The following is a 19,641-nucleotide window of genomic DNA, read 5'->3' as shown; positions in this document are numbered from 1 at the left end:
TGCCTCACCAAAATGATTTCAGAGCTACAGAATGGTGTGAGAATTGCAAGGACTTTCCTCTCAAGAAGGTCAAAAGCATACTAATCACCTCTTTTGCCTCTTCTAGCGCTGGAAGACACAACACAGTGAGGAGTATGAGGCAGAAGGTAGGATATTCCTTGTAGGATATTCCTTGGTACCTGTGGGGAGGGGAGGCGGGGCCACCATTCCTAGGGCACTCTGATTCCTTCCCGCACCTTATCTTAGGTACTAGGTAGGAATTAACATTAGGATCCACAACAACACAAAATCCACTCCCAATCAGTACTCATAGTTTTAAAATCCACCCATCAACACCACATAAGAGGTGGCAATTTCATCGTAGCATTCCATTTATGGGCTAAATTTTCTCTCTATAGACTTTCAAATGAATTTGTAAGTAATCCTAACCTAGCGGCAGTGTACTAAAATGTGTCCCTTGCAAGTTGTTACCAACTGTACTTAAGAAATAGAACGTGTCTGTTCTGTGACCACTAGAGGGAGATGAGGTTCAGCTAACAAGCTCACAGCCCACTGTTGCCTACCTGGCTGCGATTCACTTTAAGTGTGATTACAACATGGTCTGTATATCTCCAGTGTGGAAAGACACTGCAGTAATGGGATTCATTTCTGCTTATAAAGAACAGAAATGGCACTAAGCATTCTCTTCAACTCTTCAAAGTTCTTCCAGGCACACAAAATTGTGCTGGCAATTTACTAATGCTTAAGTGATGACTTACTCAAACATTATAAGTAAGTAGAAAATTTGGAAATGAGGGCATTTAAATAGTTTGATCCTTGTCTACAAACAGATAAGGAGCTTTCCTATACAAAACTTACTCCTCATATAAAATTGGGAATTTGCGGCTTGTAATCTTTCATTCTTTTTTCAAGTTGGATTGCTTGGTTTCTGGAGGTCAGAATGTTCATATGTAAAGATTTGGGGAGAGAAAATCTGGAGGCATTCATGAGGAAATTATTTATTTCCCAGTAAAAAATGCTCTAATGCTAGGTGCTGGTGGCTCACGCCTATAATCCTAGCTACTCAGGAGGCTGAGATGTGAGGATCACAATTCAAAGCCAGCCTGGGCAGGTAAGTGTGTGAGACTCTAATCTCCAACTAACCACCAGAAAATCAGAAGTGGCACTGTGGCGCAAAGTGGTAGAGTGCTAGCCTTGAACTGAAGAGCTCGGGGACAGCACCTAGACCTTGAGTTCAAGCCCCACAACTAATCAATCAATCAAAAAAAAAAAGGTCTAGTTTTAACACTAGTAGAAATCAAACAGCCTACAAATTATACTTGAGGCAGGGCATATAAGTCTTGAGGATAATCAGTAGTTGGTGGCTCATGCCTACTATCCCAGCCACTCAGGAGATGAGATATGAGAATCATGGTTCAAAGCCAGCCCTGGCAGGAGAGTCCATGAGACTCTTACCTCCAGTTAACCAGCAAAAAGCTAGAAGTGGAGGTATGGGCTCAAGTGATAGAGCCATGCTAGAGTTAGGCCCTGAGTTCAAGTCCTAGTATTGGCACACATATACATGCACACACAAAAAAGCTTGAGGATAACTGATAATCACTCGGCAGCCTAAGCTTTTGTTCTCAGGTGCCCTGTGTGCTGTTCTGTAGGAGGAAATGTTTCTTTTCTTTTTTTTTTTTTTGTCAGTTGTGGGGCTTGAACTCTGGGCCTGGGCTTTGTCCCTAAGCTCTTCAGCTCAAGGCTAGCACTCTACCACTTGAGCCCTAGCATCACTTCTGGTTTTCTGATGGTTAATTGGAAATAAGAGTCTCACAGACTTTCCTGCCCAGGCTGGCTTTGAACCACAATCCTCAGATCTCAGCCTCCTGAGTAGTTAGGATTATGAGCCACCAGTGCCTAGCATAGGAAGTGCTTCTTATTCAGGTATGATTACCATTCAGCAAAAAAGTGCCTGTACCCTCTACCACCAAAAAAACCCCCAATGATTCCATGATATTGGGACCTCAGGATCAAATCAAAATGAGATCAACCTTATAGTGGGTTTTCTTTTTCATCCAAACGTTTTTTATTTTTGCAAATAAGCTCTCTCTTTGCAATTCCTTGGGAGACCACATAGTGTATGTTTTTATTTCAGGCCAGCTAAGGTTTTGGAACCCAGATGATTTGAATGCTTCGCAGAGTGGGTCTTCCCCTCCTCAAGACTGGATAGAAGAGAAACTGCAAGAGGTTTGTGAAGACCTAGGGATCACCCGCGATGGCCACTTGAACCGGAAGAAGCTGGTCTCCATCTGCGAGCAGTATGGCTTACAGAGTGTCGATAGAGAGGTGAGGCCTACTATGGGTTTGATTCTGCAGTACCAATGAGGAAGGAACGCTTAACAGGCTGATGATAACAAGGAAAGCTTAGCAGGCCACAGGCTAGGAATGGCCATATCATGGCTTCCTGTCGCTTCTGAGACCAGTTTCTTTTTTCCTAAGAAGTCACTCTTAAAGGAGTTTGTCTCTGAAAAAATCATGTTGTGTTGTGGAGATAAATGTTTAGAATAGCTGAGCCTTTTGGAGCACACAGCTGTGCTGACATGTTACAAGAAGCCGGGAGATGCTAGCTCAGCACATCTACCACATCAGAGGTATTTATGGAGGTATCAGTCACAAAGCAAGATGTGGGCGTATGCGGAGGAAGAATTAAGCAGGGTATGCCATACATTTATTTGAGTTGGAATATTTTGAAGCCCAGGCTACTAAGTTTAGGTTTTTGGAAAGATCAGTGTCATCTCTAGTTCTTAGGTAGATGGAGGGACATAGAGAACAATCTGCCTCACTGAGGATTAAATAAGCTGTTCATATATGACCCGAAGAGAGCCTTGGACATATAGAGCAGCCAGGCACTCTAAATCTCATTTTCTGATCATTTAGAGATGGAAAAGGATGATTGGTTGTTTAGAAAACACAAAGAATCTTGGAAGAGCCCCCAAAACAATTTTATTTGGTGAAACTCACTGCTTTACATTTCCTTTTTTTTTGTTTGTTTTATTCACTTTATATTTTTTGTCTCTGTCTCTCTCTCTCCTCTCTCTCTCTCTCTCTTTCTCTCTCTCTCTCTCTCTCTCTTTCTCTCTCTCTCTCTCTCTCTCTCTCTCTCTCTTTCATAGTGTTGGTACTAGAATTTGACTTAGGGCCTGGGAACTGTCCCTCAGCTTTTTCTCTCAAAGCTGGTATTCTATCCATTTCCAGCTTTTTGGTGGTTAGTTGAAGATAAGAGTTTCACAGACTTTCCTACCCAGGCTGGCTTCAAACCTCTATCCTCAGATCTCAATCTGAGTAGCTAAAATTACAAGAATAAGCCACTGGTGGCCAGCTAAAATTTTCTGAAAAATTAAGGGATGAGTGTATGAATAGCCATAAAACCAAGGAAAACAACTAACTTTAAAGTATGTTTTTCAAAAAGCTAAGCCAGAAAGAGTTAGAGATTGGGGCTACATACAGTTGAAGCTCTGAGATCTTTGATTATAATGATATTTGAAACTGCACTGTCTGCCTACTCAGGTGATAATGGGCAGTATTTTCCTAACTAAGAAAGTTTTATCTTCAAAAGCTTCTAAGTAGCCTGGCTGAAAGGAAAGATTTTTAAGCTTTCCTGTTCTCACATTATAGTTGACCATCATATATTTTGTGACTACTTTTTGCAATGGAGGGCTCAGCAACCACTATTTTTCAGTGGTTGCTGTTGAGTCACAAAATTAATTGTTCTCCTAATTTATAAACCTGGGAAGTCCACAGAATCACAGATCTTTTTTTCCCAAGAAATATTCCACAAACTTAGATTATTTATCTAAAAACAGTTCTTGCAATAAATGGCAACCAAACACAAGAGAGCTGCCCTAAAACCTAGGGTAAGAAGTAGCACATTTAGTTCTTTTCCTCTGGTTTAAATATGCATAAAGGATTGCTCATTGAGCATACCTTTGACTCTGTGTGGTTGTTTTGTCTTCAAGAAAAAAATCATAAGGCTGTAGAACTTTTCATTATTAGCTGTAAACCAGGGGACTGGGAGTTCAAAATGATGTCATTAGCATGGAACTTGAGATCTAAGAATTTTACAAGTGAAAGCAGTGTAAATTTCTGTCCCCCTTCATTTTGTAGATTCAGTTAGGTCACTGTAACCATGGTTCCTTGGGAGGAGGTGGATCACTGTCTTAGGACCACAGCTCTGCTTCCCAGAAGTAAGGACAGCTGAAGAGCTGTAGGAGAAAACTGTTACCCCAATGTCACACACATTGGCACAATGTCATACAAATTGGATTTTTGTGGCACATGATTTTCAAATGGGAGAATTTTCTAAAAATCCCCAGCCAGGCACTAGTGGCCCATGCCTGTAATTCTACTACTCATAAGGCTGAGATCTGAGGATTGTGGTTTGAAGCCATCCAAGCAGGAAAGTCTGTGAGACTCTTATCTCCAATTAACAACTCAGAAAACCAGAAGTGGTACTGTGGCTCAAAGTGGTAGAGTACTAGCTTTGAGCAAAATGAACTCAGGGACAGTGCCCAGGCCCTAAGTTCAAGTCCCAGGACTGGCAAAATAAATCCCTATATCTGGCTACATCTGTCAGGCAGTGAGATGTGGCTAGGTCATTTGTATTGAGCTTGCTGGTCCTCTTACCACTTCCCAATGTCCTTGTAGGTATCTAGGGGTATTATTGGCTTATGATCCCTAGCATTAAGATTCTGGAGATGTTAGCAAGGGATTATTTTCTTTACTGTGTGTAGAGGGAAATAAATTCAATGTACTGGGAATAAAAGGACATCAAATCATAATTTTTAGTCTTAGGAACAACAGTGGTTCTGATTTATGTTGATCAAAACATACTTTGGACATGTGTTATTTTGAGTGAAGTATTTAAAATATGTGATTACTGTTTTTCTAGATGCTTGAAGAAGTATTTCACAACCTTGATCCTGATGGTACAATGAGTGTTGAAGATTTTTTCTATGGTTTGTTCAAAAATGGAAAATCTCTTACACCTTCAGCATCTACTCCTTACAGACAACTGAAAAGACATCTCTCCATGCAGGTGAGAAGCCAGTGGGGGTTTTCTTTGTAAAGAAAAATTCAACCCATTTAATAATTGCTAATGTATTCAGTTGTTGCCTGAACAAAATTCCAAGGTAAGACAACAAAACGCAAGGAGAATAAGAGAGACTAACCCATGAGGAAAGAAAGATTGGGCTGAAGAAATTACCATAAATTAGAGTAGGACAGCCCTAATTATGCTGTGTCTACATGTATTTGCCTGTGTGCTGATACTCGGACTTGAACTCAGGACCTGGATGCTGGCCCTTTGCCTTTTCTCCCAAGGCTGGTGTTCTACCACCTGATCCACATCACCATTTCCAGCTTTTTGGTGGTTAATTAGAGATAAGAGTTTCATAGACTTTCCTGCTCAGACTGGCTTTGAACCAAGATCCTCACTTCTCAGCCTCCTGAGTAACTATGATTGCAGGTGTGAGCCACCAGTGCCCAGCCAAATACTTCTGATTGTTGCTGCTGTTGTTATTTATTGCCTTTATCAAAATTTGAACTTGTAGCCTTGAGTTTGAACTGTATCTCTGGTTTATAATTATGCTTCTTGACATCAACTCAGGGTCAGAAGAAACCTGATGTTGTTTTCTATGGAAAAGCACTCTCATTAGAATAGTTCTTTTTTTTTTTTTTTTTTTTTGGCCAGTCCTGGGCCTTGGACTCAGGGCCTGAGCACTGTCCCTGGCTTCTTCCCGCTCAAGGCTAGCACTCTGCCACTTGAGCCACAGCGCCGCTTCTGGCCGTTTTCTGTATATGTGGTGCTGGGGAATCGAACCTAGGGCCTCGTGTATATGAGGCAGGCACTCTTGCCACTAGGCCATATCCCCAGCCCAGAATAGTTCTTTTTAATAAGCTTTCTAGGCTTGACTCATTGGGAAACAGGGATCCATCAAAGGCACCCTTTGTTTTCTGAGGTCAGGACTGAGCAATTTCAGTCTTGACCAGCATCTAGGTGAAATGCCTGCAGTCCAGCTAAGCTTGCTCACCTTTCTTCCTCCAGTCTTTTGATGAGAGTGGGCGTCGTACCATGACCCCATCAGTGAAGACAGGTACCATTGGCTTTCGGGTCTTCTCCTGCCTGGATGATGGGATGGGCCATGCGTCTGTGGAGAGGATACTGGACAGCTGGCAGGAAGAGGGCGTTGAGAACAGCCAGGAGATACTAAAAGTGAGTTGCGCAAGGGGAGACAAGTAGCTAATTGGAGAAGGGTTGAAAATTTTGTTGGTTTGTTTTTTGTTTTGTTTTCTAAATAATTACTTATTTATTGTCAAGGTGATGTACAGAGGGCTTACAGTTTCATATGTAAGGCAGTGGATACATTTCTTGTACAATTTGTTACCTCCTCCCTCATTTCCTCCCCTCCCCCTTCCCCCCTCCCCCCATGAGTTGTTCAGTTGGTTTACACCAAATGGTTTTGTAAGTATTGCTTTTGGAGTCATTTGTCTTTTTATCCTTTATCTCTCAATTTTGATATTCTCTTTCCCTTCCCTTATTAGTTCTAATACCAGTATATATATATATATATATATATATATATATATATATATATATATGTTTGTTTTGTTTTGTTTTAATTCTTTTTAGTTCCATTTCTCCTTAATGATTATTCTGTTCATAAGATCTCAGAGATTAAGAAGTGACTGCCTAGGGGCTGGGGATATGGCCTAGTGGCAAGAGTGCCTGCCTCGGATACAAGAGGCCCTAGGTTCGATTCCCCAGCACCACATATACAGAAAATGGCCAGAAGCGGCGCTGTGGCTCAAGTGGCAGAGTGCTAGCCTTGAGCGGGAAGAAGCCAGGGACAGTGCTCAGGCCCTGAGTCCAAGGCCCAGGACTGGCCAAAAAAAAAAAAAAGAAGTGACTGCCTAGTCTCTCCAGGGGTCTGTTGGCCACATTCTATGTCTTTAACCCAAATTATTAACATGAGAAATGTTCTTAACTAAGCACTGGTTGTTAAGAATTAGGTTTATACCAATGTGCTTATTTATAATCCCAGATATTTTTTTCCCCCAGTAGTAGAGATTAAACTCTGCACCTCAAGCTTGCCAGGCAGATCTTCGACCACTTGAGCCATACCTCTAGCCCCTTTTTGTGTTGGTTATTTTTGAGGTAGGGTCTTGCTCTATGACTGGGCCAGTCTGGGTTTTGACCCTCCTGCTTGTGCTTCCTGTGTCTATAGGGATGGCCAGTACTGGCCACGGCACCTGCCATTGTGCTTTCCCTGTAGCTGGCATAATCAGCCCCACCACCTTATCTGGGAATGGGTTGAGATGGAGTTTCATGAACTTCTTTTTGTTCAGAGTGGCCTTGAACTTGATTACTTGGCCTCTTCTGCTTCCCAAGCAGCTAGGATCGCAGGCTTGTACCACCATGCTCAACTTCAGATAGTATTGTTTTATTTTAATTTTATTTATTTATTTTGCCAGTCCTGGGGCTTGAACTCAGGGCCTAAGCACTGTCCTGGGTTCTTTTTGCTCAAGACTAGCACTCTACACGTGAACCACAGCACCACTTCTGGCCTTTTCTATGTATGTGGTGCTGAGGAATCGAACCTAGGGCTTCACGTATACAAGGCAAGCACTCTTGCCACTAGACCATATTCCCAGTCCTATTTTATTTTATTTTTTGCCAGTCCTTGGCTTGAACTCAGGGCCTGGGCACTGTCCCTGAGCTTCTTTTTGCTCAAGGCTACCACTCTACCACTTGAGTCACAGTACCACTTCTGCCTTTTTCTGTGTACATGGTACTGAGGAATCAAACCCAGGGCCTCATGCATACTAAGCAAGCATGCTACCACTAAGCTACCTTCCCAAATATTGTTTTTGAAAATACAAGTACTCCTGTTATTTGAATTTTGAAAAAAAATTTGCATTTGAAAAAACATTAATGTAATTTGAAAAAAAAAATAGTTACCTTCTAGATTGAAGAGTCTTCCTGAGCAATCACTAAAGAAATGTAAGCACTCAGGTCTCAGAGTTTATATAACCTTCACATTTTCTGCTCTCAGAAGCTAGAATATGTGATCTGTCTGGAACTTATTCTGTCATGTTTGATTTTTAGGCCTTGGATTTCAGCCTGGATGGAAGTGTTAACTTGACAGAACTCACACTGGCTCTTGAAAATGAACTTCTGGTCACCAAGAATGGCGTTCACCAGGCGGCTCTGGCCAGCTTCAAGGCTGAGATCCGGCATTTGTTGTGAGTTGAGCAGAAGCTGTGCCTGCTCCATTTCCTCTCCCACCGTCCACAAGTGTCGGTCGCGATGCCTTCTATGAGTACCCTTCCGTCCCATGTGCAAATGTGGCTGTTCCTCTGTATCTACCACGGCACACATCTCCCTTAAACTGTGCGGAAACAAAACAGAACTTGGCTTGTTGAGTTTCTAAAGAAACCATGGCCTGCCCTTTTTGCTTTAGGAAGGTTTTGGTTGTCTTGGTTTGGAGTTTGAATTGAAGCAAGCCAGACAAGAAGGTTGTTTTTTGTTAGAAACTTGTTGCTTAGGAACAGTCTCCCATTAACTCGGTTTATTTCTGATTCTAGGGAACGGGTCGATCAAGTAGTCAGAGAAAAAGAGAAACTCCGATCAGACCTGGACAAGGCTGAGAAGCTCAAGTCTCTGATGGCGTCAGAGGTGGATGATCACCACGCAGCCATAGAACGGAGGAATGAGTACAACCTCAGGTGGGACTGGCAGCGGGCGTTGCCTACCTGCCTGCCCTGGCTATATCTGGCTGGAGAGATTTCGGTGTGGCCAAGCCATAGGCAAGACCCAAGAGGCCATTTCTCACAGCACTTTCCATCTCTGAAACTCTGTTTCCATTTGTGGTGGGTCCACAGAGGGGCCCCCAGAGGGACCTGACCCTGCTGCTTGTTGATTTTTTTTCCCCTCCTCACAGGAAACTGGATGAGGAATACAAGGAGCGAATCACAGCATTAAAGAATGAACTGTGCAAAGAGAGAGAGCAGATTCTGCAGCAGGTGGGCAAGCAGCGCTTAGAACTGGAACAGGAAATCGAAAAGGCAAAAACAGAAGAGAACTTCATCCGGGATCGCCTTGCCCTCTCTTTAAAGGTAATCCTCCTACTCGTTCTGTCCCTGCTGGGCATACACATGGAAAACTCTGGCTTTGTGAGACAGCAAGTCTGCACAGGGCTCGCTTGGTGGTTGGCCCCAGCAATTCATACACAGACGTGGCGAGGACCCTGCTAGGACATGGCTTTCAGGGGTATCCATCCTCCTGCTATGCTGATGAAGCTCACTGGGGTAGCTAGTTCTGCCCTGAAGTTGTACTGGGTCCTCAGGGTGGTATGGAGCTGGCTGACACCCTCATTCTCCAAACGCTCCTCGAGGCTTGTCCTGCTCAGCTCTCTTGTTCCCTTTTCTGTCTGGCCCCCTGCTTGCACAGATGGGCTCATTCCCTGCCACAGAGTGTTTCTCTGAACCTCCAAACATGCCTTTCTACCTACAGGTTCCCTTCTTTCCTTTGCCCCAGTGAGGGAAGAGGTCTTTTGCTTACTGGATGCTCCCGCCAGATTAAATAGGATGCTGGGTGCTAGAGGCAGATTGCCTGGCTCTGATCTCAGTACTATTGAGTATGGGAAAAGCCTTTGATCAAGTTACTCAAACCTGTTCCATAAGGTACAGGTGGGTAGTATAAGGATACTGTCTAGACTTGGCCTGAGTGTCATATCAGATGACCTACCTCATGGGTATCATATCAGATGATATGTATCAAGTTGGAAAATAACAAGTACATATGAGGTATTTGCTACTGTTGCTATTATGAATTGTTCCTGAGACTACTCATGATACACTGAGCCTGTTTACCTGCTCCTAATCATGCATCTGTGTCAGCTCCTCAGTTTTCTCCCTTATCAGCATCATCACCATGTTCTGTAAGCCTCAGAACTTAAATTCTCAGTGGTCTCGCTTCATCCTCACTCATCAGTCTCTCTCAGTGGTGTTGAAGCCTTGAAACACCTTTCAGACTTATCCCTTGCCCTGCATTTCCCCACCTTCTGATCAAGCTTGGAATTTCTTTCTTTCCTTCCTTCCTTCCTTCCTTCCTTCCTTCCTTCCTTCCTTCCTTCCTTCCTTCCTTCCTTCCTTCCTTCCTTCCTTCTTTCTTTCTTTCTTTCTTTCTTTTTCTTTCTTTCTTTCTTTCTTTCTTTCTTTCCTCTCTCTCTTTCTTGTGCTTGGGGCCTGGATTCAGGGCCTAGGTGCTGTCCCTGGACTTTTTTTTTTTCCACAAGGCTAGAGTTCTATTACTTGAGCCATAGCTCTACTTCCAGCTTTTTTAGTGGTTAATTGGAGATAAGAGTCTCATGGACTTTTCTGCCCAGGCTGGTTTTGAACTGCAATCTCCAGCTCTCAGTCTCTTGAGTAGCATGGATTACAGGCATGAGCCAACAGTGCCTGGCATCTTATCTAACATCAGCTTGACCAACTACTCCTGATCACCACTCCAGCCTCTCTCTGTTCCTTCACCATTCCCGCACTGTGGATCTGATGAATTGATCATTCCCTTCGCATCTACTTTCCGGATGCCCAGAGATAGTGCATTTACTCTATTGCTCTTTTGACTGTAGCCACCTTCGCCCCCTGCCTGGTAGTCCAAACTGCAGCCTGGGGTCAGACAGCTGCATGGACTCAGATACACAGAGACTGCAAGACTGCTCATTATTGTAGCATCTAACATTAGAGGGATTTTAGATAACTAAAGTAATAGAAGTGTCATTTTAAGGAAGGGAGGATATATATAGATATATATAGATCCATATAGATATATATAGATATATATGCTTGAAGTACATCTTTTTATCGCTCCATATTGCTGGATGAGAGTGTGAACTAGAACATATCAAAATGATCCTGGCTCTGTATTCCTTTGGCAAATGCACTTTGAAAATAATGTTCTTTCAATCATCCTTTAACTTAAGAGAAGGAAATATGTCAAATGGCATGCCTATATGTTTTGTTTTTTTAATGTGGGTGAGTATCATCCCCAAAAGGTTATATATATCTGGATTCTTTTAAATGAAAAAAGCAAAACCTGGGCTGGGAATATGGCCTAGTGGCAAGAGTGCTTGCCTCGGATACATGAGGCCCTGGGTTCGATTCCCCAGCACCACATATACAGAAAATGGCCAGAAGTGGCGCTGTGGCTCAAGTGGCAGAGTGCTAGCCTTGAGCAAAAAGAAGCCAGGGACAGTGCTCAGGCCCTGAGTCCAAGGCCCAGGACTGGCCAAAAAAAAGCAAAACCTTTTGTGACTTTCAGTTGGTGTGTTACTTTATTATAATAGCTCACACATATATAAATTATAAATAAGTTATATGTATAGTTTTTGCTTCCTTAAACCAAAGTAAATTTATAAATTAAATATGAACTAAAGTGGAATATCAGTAAATAAAATCAATTTTAGAGTCCTTTTTTTGTGTGTGTGCCTTTACTAGGTCTTGAAGTTGGGCCTCATGCTCTCATTTAGCTTTTAAAGCTGGTGCTCTATGTAGTGGAACCATACCTCCACTTCTGGCTTGTTTTTTTTTTTTTTTTTTTTTTTTTTTTTTTTTTGTCTTATTGGAGATAAGAATCTCTTGGGTTTGTCTATCCAAGTTGGCTTTGAATCTTGACCCTCCGATCTCAGTTTCCTGACTAGCTAGGATTACAGGCATAAGCCACTAACACCCTCCTTTACTTTTTTATAGTTTTTCTGAGCTTTCTCTTTTGCTGACAATTGGTCAAGGCATTTTGCAACCAGATTTCTTTCCTTGCACAATATATTGAGAGTATTTTCCTATCGTGTAAAATACACTACTTTAGAGCTGTCAAGTACAAATGCAACATAAACCACATTTGTGATTTCAAATTTACATATAGCCATAGTGAAAGGGGAAATTAATTTCAAGTCATTTTACCTAACCTGGTAGCAGAAGGCATTATGTTGAAATGTAATCAGTATACTGAAAGCACTTTTTAAAATGTACATTTGTACTCTGAGAGATCTAGTGTGTATTTTATACTCAGCACATCTGTTTATTCTAGATATATTTCAAGTGTTCTGTGTCTACATTGCCTGCTAGTGGCTGGCCAATTGAATAACACACTTGTGCAGGCATTTTTTTAAAGAGGAAATCTTGGGAATTCTAGGATAGATACCAACATTTTCCTCTTTACTTTTGTTTCTAGTGTACTGCAGCTTTCAAGGTAGGCACATTTTCTTAATCTAGAGCACTGTTGCACCTTCACACAAGGTGGTGCAACTGTTTGCCTGTTTCTTAATCTGAGCCACATTTAATTTCCCCAAATTTCTTTAGGAAAACAGTCGCCTGGAAAATGAGCTTATGGAAAATGCAGAGAAGTTGGCAGAGTATGAGAATCTGACAAACAAACTTCAGCGAAATTTGGAAAATGTGTTAGCCGAAAAGGTAAATCTGTTAAACTCCAATTGCCTGGTGTGTCCTCCAAATGTCATTTACTCAAGCGAACAGAAGCAATGCCAAGGACATTTTTATTAGTGAATTATTTGGGTGCCTAAAGGAAGTTGTTACTTTGCAGGGATGTCATTTAGTGGTGTGGTTATGAGGGAAAACATTTCCTGGTGCTAAGGATTGATCCCAGCCGGAATTGAACACATCATTCTCAAATGGGCTTGTGGTGTTTCTCCTTTAATGCCACATTCCTTTCAGATTCAAGAGCCTGGGTGACACCAAAATTGGAGGACTTTGGTATGTGATAGGTTAGAGGGCACTTGGAGAAAAAATAATGTCAGCTTTGTCTTTTCCCTCTTGTAGTTTGGCGACCTTGATCCTAGCAGTGCTGAATTCTTTCTACAAGAAGAGAGGCTGACACAGATGAGAAATGAGTATGAACAACAGTGCCGGGTAAGTGTCTGAAGAGAACTTAGTGACCCAGAAAGACCTGGGTTCAACTGCCAGCTTTGCCTCTTCCGGCCTGGATGATCATAAGGAAGTCACTAAATCTGTGCTTATAACTACCCTTTTTTAAGATGCAAAAATCAGGTACTTGTTCAATGAAGAAAGTACCATTGGTTCAGGGAACAAGTAAATATGTGCAACATATTTAGAAGAGTTAGGGCTGTAGTAAGCATCAACATGAATGCTAGTTAGTAATATCAGTAATCTTCAGTATGCTGCACCATAAGGCAGTTACCCAAACTATTCACATCTGCTTTTTCATGGTCAGAAATCACTAGTGCTTTTTTATACTGAGCGGAGAAACATGTGTTCATGCTCAAGCACTTGTTCAAAAATTAGCCTTTCCCAATTAACCATTGCACACCTTATATATAGTTTTATTAAACTTTTTTCTTTATGCACACCTTATATATAATGTCATGTAATTTTGTCTTGTGCTGGGCTTTGTTTTCCTTCTTCCGGATACATTCTTTTATTTACAGCATGTGGATTAACTAGAGACTACTCGTCTTTAACTAGAAACTATTCCTACTAGTAGAGATACATACATTCCTGGTCCCAGCAGGAATCTTGTTTTTTTCAATTAACTCCCCTAAGCTTAGGAATTTGGGTTTTGTTTTTTTCTTAAGCCAAAAATACTTAAAAAAATTGTAATAAGGTAGAACTGAGTTCTCTTTTAAGTAAAAAATTGTGTACAAAACACTGGCACTCAGCCATGTGTGTGCTTTGAAAGACACTATCAAGCCAGGCACTGGTGACTGTAAACCCTACTCAGAAGGCTGAGATCTGAGGATTGCAGTTCAAAGCCTGCCCAGGCAGGAAAGTCTATGTGACCCTTATCTCCAATTAACTACAAAAAAAGCCAAAAGTGGAGCTGTGGCTCAGCTGGTAGAGTACTAGCTTTGTGCAAAAAAAGCTCAGGGATAGCCCTTAGGCCCTGAGTTCAAGCCTCAGGACCAGCATCCAATTTTTGTGGTTGCTTATTCTTATGGTGTCACATATCTGACTTGTGTTGGATTTTCAACATCAGGTATTACAAGACCAAGTGGATGAACTCCAGTCAGAGCTGGAAGAGTATCGTGCACAAGGCAAAGTGTTCAGGCTTCCCTTGAAGAACTCGCTGTGTGAAGAACTGGATGTGAGCAGCAGGGGTGTTGAGCCTGACCAGGGTGAGCACGGCCAGACATAATCTTTCCAGATGTATTTGACCTTTGGTTTAGAACCATGCTGAAGGCAGAATTCCAGAACTCTGGAAACCTGGGTAAACAACGACTCCAGACATATTCTCTCCTTGAGCTATGTCGTGTGTGGGTGGTGTTCAGTTGTCCTTGAAGTCTTCTGAGACTTTCCATGTGATCTTTGTAGGCATCAGCAAAGGAATGAAAAAAAAAGATCAAGCCATGTGGGTATTTTCTTGGCTTGAAATAAGCAAACATATGGTTGCAAATCTCAGAGTCTAGGCTTCTACAGAGTTAGAATTTGGATAGTGAGCACTTGCTGAATCCTCCCTTTCTACCAGTGCCTGGTCGGAGATATGCCATGGGCAGAGCCACAAACCACAAAATTCATAACTTTTTTGTGCTGGTCAAGCTAAACGTGTGCATTGCCTCTGCCAACAGCAAATGAGTAAGTTTTGGTCATCTGTGCAGGGGCAAGGTTGGAGGCATAGTTGTTTGGGAACTTTGCTACATTCACTCCATTTTTTTTTTTGGCACTATCAGGGTTTGCACTCAGGGCCTTGAGCTTGCTAGGCTTGCTTTCTCACTGGTGCTCTACTTCTTGGGCCATTCCTCCAGCCCAGCTAGTTATTTGGGGGATGGAATCTACTGAACTCTTCTGCCAAGGCTGGCTTCAAACCATGATCATCTAGATCTCAATTTCCTGAGGAGTTAGGATTACAGGTGTGAGCCAGCAGCCCTGGGTTCTACTTTCACTGCTGACTTTTCCTCCCTTCAGATGCCTACCTCTTTCCTTGGGTGTGTTGGGTTAGAATTTCAGGAACAGCTTCCCTGTTGCTACTTAGTAAGAGAATGTTCTACCAAGGTGGCTCATTTCTCATCTCACTTACCTGCTCTAGTGGAATTAGTGGAGCTAGCAAGAAGGTAAGGGCTCTAAGTACCTTCATTCTTGCCTTATTGTTCTGTAGGGAGGGGCTGAAGCCATGTGATTAGATGACACCGATGTGTTCCTTGTGGATGCATGAGGCTAGCATACACCCTTGCACTACTTCTCAATTGGGAAGGTGCCTTAATGTATGAAGAGAAAGCCCAAGGCAAGACTCCATTCAGCTCTTAGACCAAAGAAGTGTCCCTTTCTCCATCTGCTTGTTTCTCCACAAAGAAAAATTACACCACTACCACTTCGGTACTCTTCTTCAAGAGATAGCTATGAAACAGTTGGCATGAACTTTTGGTTTTGTGTTACCTTAGACCTCAACTTCTGCTTCACATTTTCTTCCCCCCCCCCCCCTTTTTTTTTTGGTGCCAGTCCTGGGGCTTGAACTCAGGGTCTAGGCACTGTCCCTGAGCTTTTGAGCTTTTGTATTCAAGGCTAGCACTCTAATACTTGAGTAACAGCTGCATTTCTGGCTTTTGGGGTGCTTCACTGGGGATTGGAGTTTCATGAATTTTCCTGCCTGGGCTGGCTTCTAATTGTGATCCTCAGATCTTAGCCTCCTGAGTAGCTAGGATTGATTATAGGCATGAGCCACTGGAATTCAACTCTGCTTCACATTTTCAATATTTTTCTCAGTCCCTATGGAGAGGTAGACTCATATAGATGAGTTCAGAATCTCCTTCCCTTCCCACAAAGTGTTTATGTGTAAGTTCCTAACCTAGGACCTAGTTTTCCTCTCATAGCTTAAACACCCTCTCTCCATGAAACTCCTGCAACTCCTGCCAGTCTTAATCTGAGTGGTGAGACAGACATCTTGATGTATGAAATTAAAACATTAAGACATAGCAGCAGATATGATGGTTTATTCACAGACACACACCCCACCACATTGCCCCTCTGCAAATTTGTCATTCAGATTCATTATTCCAAGTAGTTGTTGGATGGAGACAGGTTCATTTGTCAAGCTCTCCCCTCACCGGTTAGCATTTTCACTGAGAGGAGATCAACTGTTTTCATCTACCTCCAATCCATTGTCCAGATTGTTTGGCATATTGCCTATACATGGGTGAATCTATTCACCTTAATTTCTTATTTGCCCTAATTCTTGGAAAGAGATCTCTCTTAGTTCCCATTGTTTCATAAAAGTTCATGTCTGTGGCAACTGAGGCTGAAATTATTTCTTGAGAGACTGGCTGCCTGTCCTCAGATGCCACATTGTGCTACTGAGAGAAGCTAAGGCATGATCAATGGGTCTCCTATGATTTCAGGGCTTGGTTCTGAAGAATGTAACCCACTGAACATGAGTATTGAGGCAGAGCTGGTCATCGAACAGATGAAAGAGCAACACCACAGGGAAATGTGCCGCCTAAGACTGGAGCTTGAAGACAAAGTAAGTCCTATTACCATGATCAAACAAGTTCTTTCCTCTCCACCTCCCCTCCCCTCCCTCTTCTCCCCTCCCCTCCCCTCTCCTTTCCTGCCCTGTCTTCTCTTTCTTTCCTTCCTTCCTCCCCCTCCCTTCCTTCCTTCCTTCCTTCCTTCCTTCCTTCCTTCCTTCCTTCCTTCCTTCCTTCCTTCCTTCCTTCCTTCCTTTCTTCCTTTTTTTTGTGGCAGTATTAGTATGGACTTGAACTCTGGGTCTTGTGCCCTTAGCTTTTTCACTCTTGGCTGTCATTCTACCACTTTGAACCATACCTCCATTTCTGACATTTTTGCTGATTAATTAGAAATAAGAGTCTTACAGACTTTTCTGCCCAGGCTGGCTTTGAACCAAGATCCTTAGATCTCTGCCTTCCAAGTAGTTTGGATTATAAGTGTGAGCTCCTGGCTCAGTGCTCTTTCTTTGAACTCTGATAGCTGTTCAAATGTGGCACATTCTCAGTTCTCAGTTCTCACAGAGCAGTACTTTGTGCATTTCTTCTTGTGTCTGTTGGATGATAGGAGCTCACTTCCTCAGTCTGGGAGCAAGGCCTTGTCCTCTTGAGAGATTCTCCACAATGTAATCACTCTTCCCTGCATGCCTGGAACATGATGCTCACAGCATCATGCATTAGTTCCAGCATGTTGAAAAAAAACATTACAACAAAAATTAAGTATTAATTGAACCTCCCATAAGGTACTCTGCAAGCCTCAAGAAAATGCAGTTTATGCAAATACAGTTACAAAATTTTATTTGACTATTATAATTAAAAAACCTTTTTCTCGTGTGTGTGTGTGTGTGTGTGTGTGTGTGTACTTGAAATTGAACTTCAAGTCTCTCGCTTGCTAGGCAAGCACTCTACCACTTGAGCTACTTCTTGAATCCTTTTGCTTTCAATTTGTTTTTCAGGTAAGTCTTACTTTGTCTAGGTAGATCCAGAACTGTAATCCTCGTTACACCTCTCACCTAGCTGGATTCCAGGCACCCACCACTGCCATCAAAAAAAGCACTTTGATGTAGCATTACCTACTAGATTAGGTACACGTTCTGATCCTTGGTGTCCAACTCCTTGCATCTTACCTTCCCAGTCTTTTCTTTTGCTGTTCCCCATCAAACTCATCCTCTTTTGCTCATGCTAATACGAACTATTTCTTTCCACCTCTCAAAGTCTCCTGGCCTTTCGAAGTTTGTGCCAAATGCTATCTATGAGGCTACCCCTGACTTTTCCAACAAAATGCACATTTTCTGTCTTCCTGGGTTCTATTAACTCTCTCTTCTGTCCCTCTTATATTTTGCATTTTGCCCTGCAGTGTACTCGTCGTCATCATCATACCTGTCTCTAGACTAGTTTCTCCTTGATTGCAGGGCTGTGTCTTACCTGGCTGTGTGTTCCCTTGGGAGCTGCAGAGAACCTTCTAGGAATTAATAAACATTTGAATTTATTTAATGATTTTGAGACCCGACATTTACAGCTAGAAACAATGTGAAAGTCTGCATAATGCTTCATAGATTTTCATAAACTAATAAAAGTCAACCAGGTACCAGGTCAGATTTTCAGTGTCTTAAGTTTTTTTCAGAGTAAATGAGCAACCTGAGAAGTGTCTCAGGATGGAAATGCTTGTCACCCTTGTTACCTCCTTTCCCATGGACTTAGATGGAGTAACCTGCTGTGATCTCCTTGTCTGACTTTAGGTGCATCATTATGAAAAGCAGCTGGATGAAACCAGGGTCTCCTGTGAAAAGGAGCAGGAGACCACGAGGCAGCAGTATGAGCATGAAGTGCACACCTTGGAAAAAGAAATCAGTGAATTGAAAAGTGAAATGGCAGACCTTCAGGGGCAGGCCGAGGTGCTGAAGTTGGCCCACCCGGAGGCCAGCTGCAGGCACCAGGAGGAGAAGAAACAACTGCAGGTGGCCTTTGAGGAGGAAAAGACTCACCTGCAGGAGGAGCTGAGGCTGGAGCATGAGCGGGAGCTCAAGGCCAGGCTGGAACAGGTGGAGGAAGACTTTAGCCGGGAGCGGGAAGGACTGGCTCAGAGTAGCGCCTGGACGGAAGAGAAGGTGAGAGGCCTGACTCAGGACCTAGAGCAGGCTCACCAGGAGCAGCTGCGGAGCCTGGTGGAGAAGTGTGCTCTTGAGAAAGAGGGGCTGAGGAAGGAGCTCCTGGAAAAGCACCAAAGGGAACTGCAAGAAGGAAGGTAAGGAGCCAGGGGAGTAGAAGCAACTAGGTGCGGCCTCTGGATACCAGAAGATTTGTTGTAAAAATTTCAGCCAATTCTGCCCTGCTTTACACATAAGTCAGCCTGCGAGTCACTGGAATGGTTTTATTGTTGGAAAAAGAAATGTGCTCTCGATACTGAGATTTTACTTCCTAAGAGTCTAGATGGGAGAATAATCCCAAACATGGTTCCTTTCTCCAAAGTTGAGTCCCATGGCTTTCTGATGAAAGCAATTAAGAAGATAGATTGTGGGCAGAATTACATTTCTTGCTGGAGTTATGAAATAGCACATTGTACTCGCTTTCTTCAGGTGAAGTCCCGGCTACATTTGAGCTCCATTGCTTCACATCCCGATTAATGTTACTTTATTAACGAAGAAGCAAAAACAAAATAAATGTATTAATATGTGATGTAGGTGACTGATGTCCTACAATGCTTGATTAATTAAAATGAAAGAATGTTATGTATTTCCCAGATTACAAGTTAGCTTATTAAGCATTTGACCATGTAATGTGAAATGCCAATTTAATTAAGCCTTTGGTTCAAAACATATTCTCAAATCTAGGAGTATGTCAAAGAATTTCATAATTTTCCCTCTAACTTCAGAGAAAGGTAAGTCTTCCAAATTAATTATTGCTGCCAGTTTTAGCACTCAGAAAGGAAATTCTAGGTGCAGGTATGATGGCACAGGCCTGAAATCCCAGCTTCTCAGAAGGCAGAGGTATAAAGATCATGGTCCGTGTTCAGCCTGAGCAAAGTTAGCAGGATCCTATCTGAAAACAGATTAAAAACAAAAGAATTGGGTAGTATAGCTTAAATGGTGGAGTGTTTGCCTAGCAAGAGGGAGGCCCTAAGTTCAGTGCCAAGAAG

General features: G+C 42.5%; 1 protein-coding gene across 10 annotated transcripts in view; it reads left to right on the top strand.

The window, feature by feature from the left end:
• The window catches only part of Nin (ninein), a 113,963-nt gene that overhangs the window by 62,238 nt on the left and 32,084 nt on the right, over positions 1–19,641 (top strand). For all 10 annotated transcript variants that reach the window (XM_048361764.1, XM_048361768.1, XM_048361763.1 and 7 more), the window contains 12 exons: positions 107–146; positions 2,135–2,325; positions 4,928–5,074; positions 6,083–6,250; positions 8,144–8,280; positions 8,623–8,763; positions 8,979–9,153; positions 12,397–12,507; positions 12,874–12,963; positions 14,048–14,186; positions 16,401–16,522; positions 18,245–18,750. In XM_048361764.1, coding sequence (XP_048217721.1) covers positions 107–146; positions 2,135–2,325; positions 4,928–5,074; positions 6,083–6,250; positions 8,144–8,280; positions 8,623–8,763; positions 8,979–9,153; positions 12,397–12,507; positions 12,874–12,963; positions 14,048–14,186; positions 16,401–16,522; positions 18,245–18,750 — 1,967 coding nt within the window. The remainder of the gene's footprint in view (positions 1–106; positions 147–2,134; positions 2,326–4,927; positions 5,075–6,082; positions 6,251–8,143; positions 8,281–8,622; positions 8,764–8,978; positions 9,154–12,396; positions 12,508–12,873; positions 12,964–14,047; positions 14,187–16,400; positions 16,523–18,244; positions 18,751–19,641) is intronic.

The sequence above is a fragment of the Perognathus longimembris genome, chromosome 14 (assembly GCF_023159225.1).
Source record: "Perognathus longimembris pacificus isolate PPM17 chromosome 14, ASM2315922v1, whole genome shotgun sequence".
NCBI lineage: Eukaryota > Metazoa > Chordata > Mammalia > Rodentia > Heteromyidae > Perognathus > Perognathus longimembris.
The sequence above is the reverse complement of the archived record's forward strand: the minus strand, read 5'-3'. Positions and strand labels throughout refer to the sequence as shown.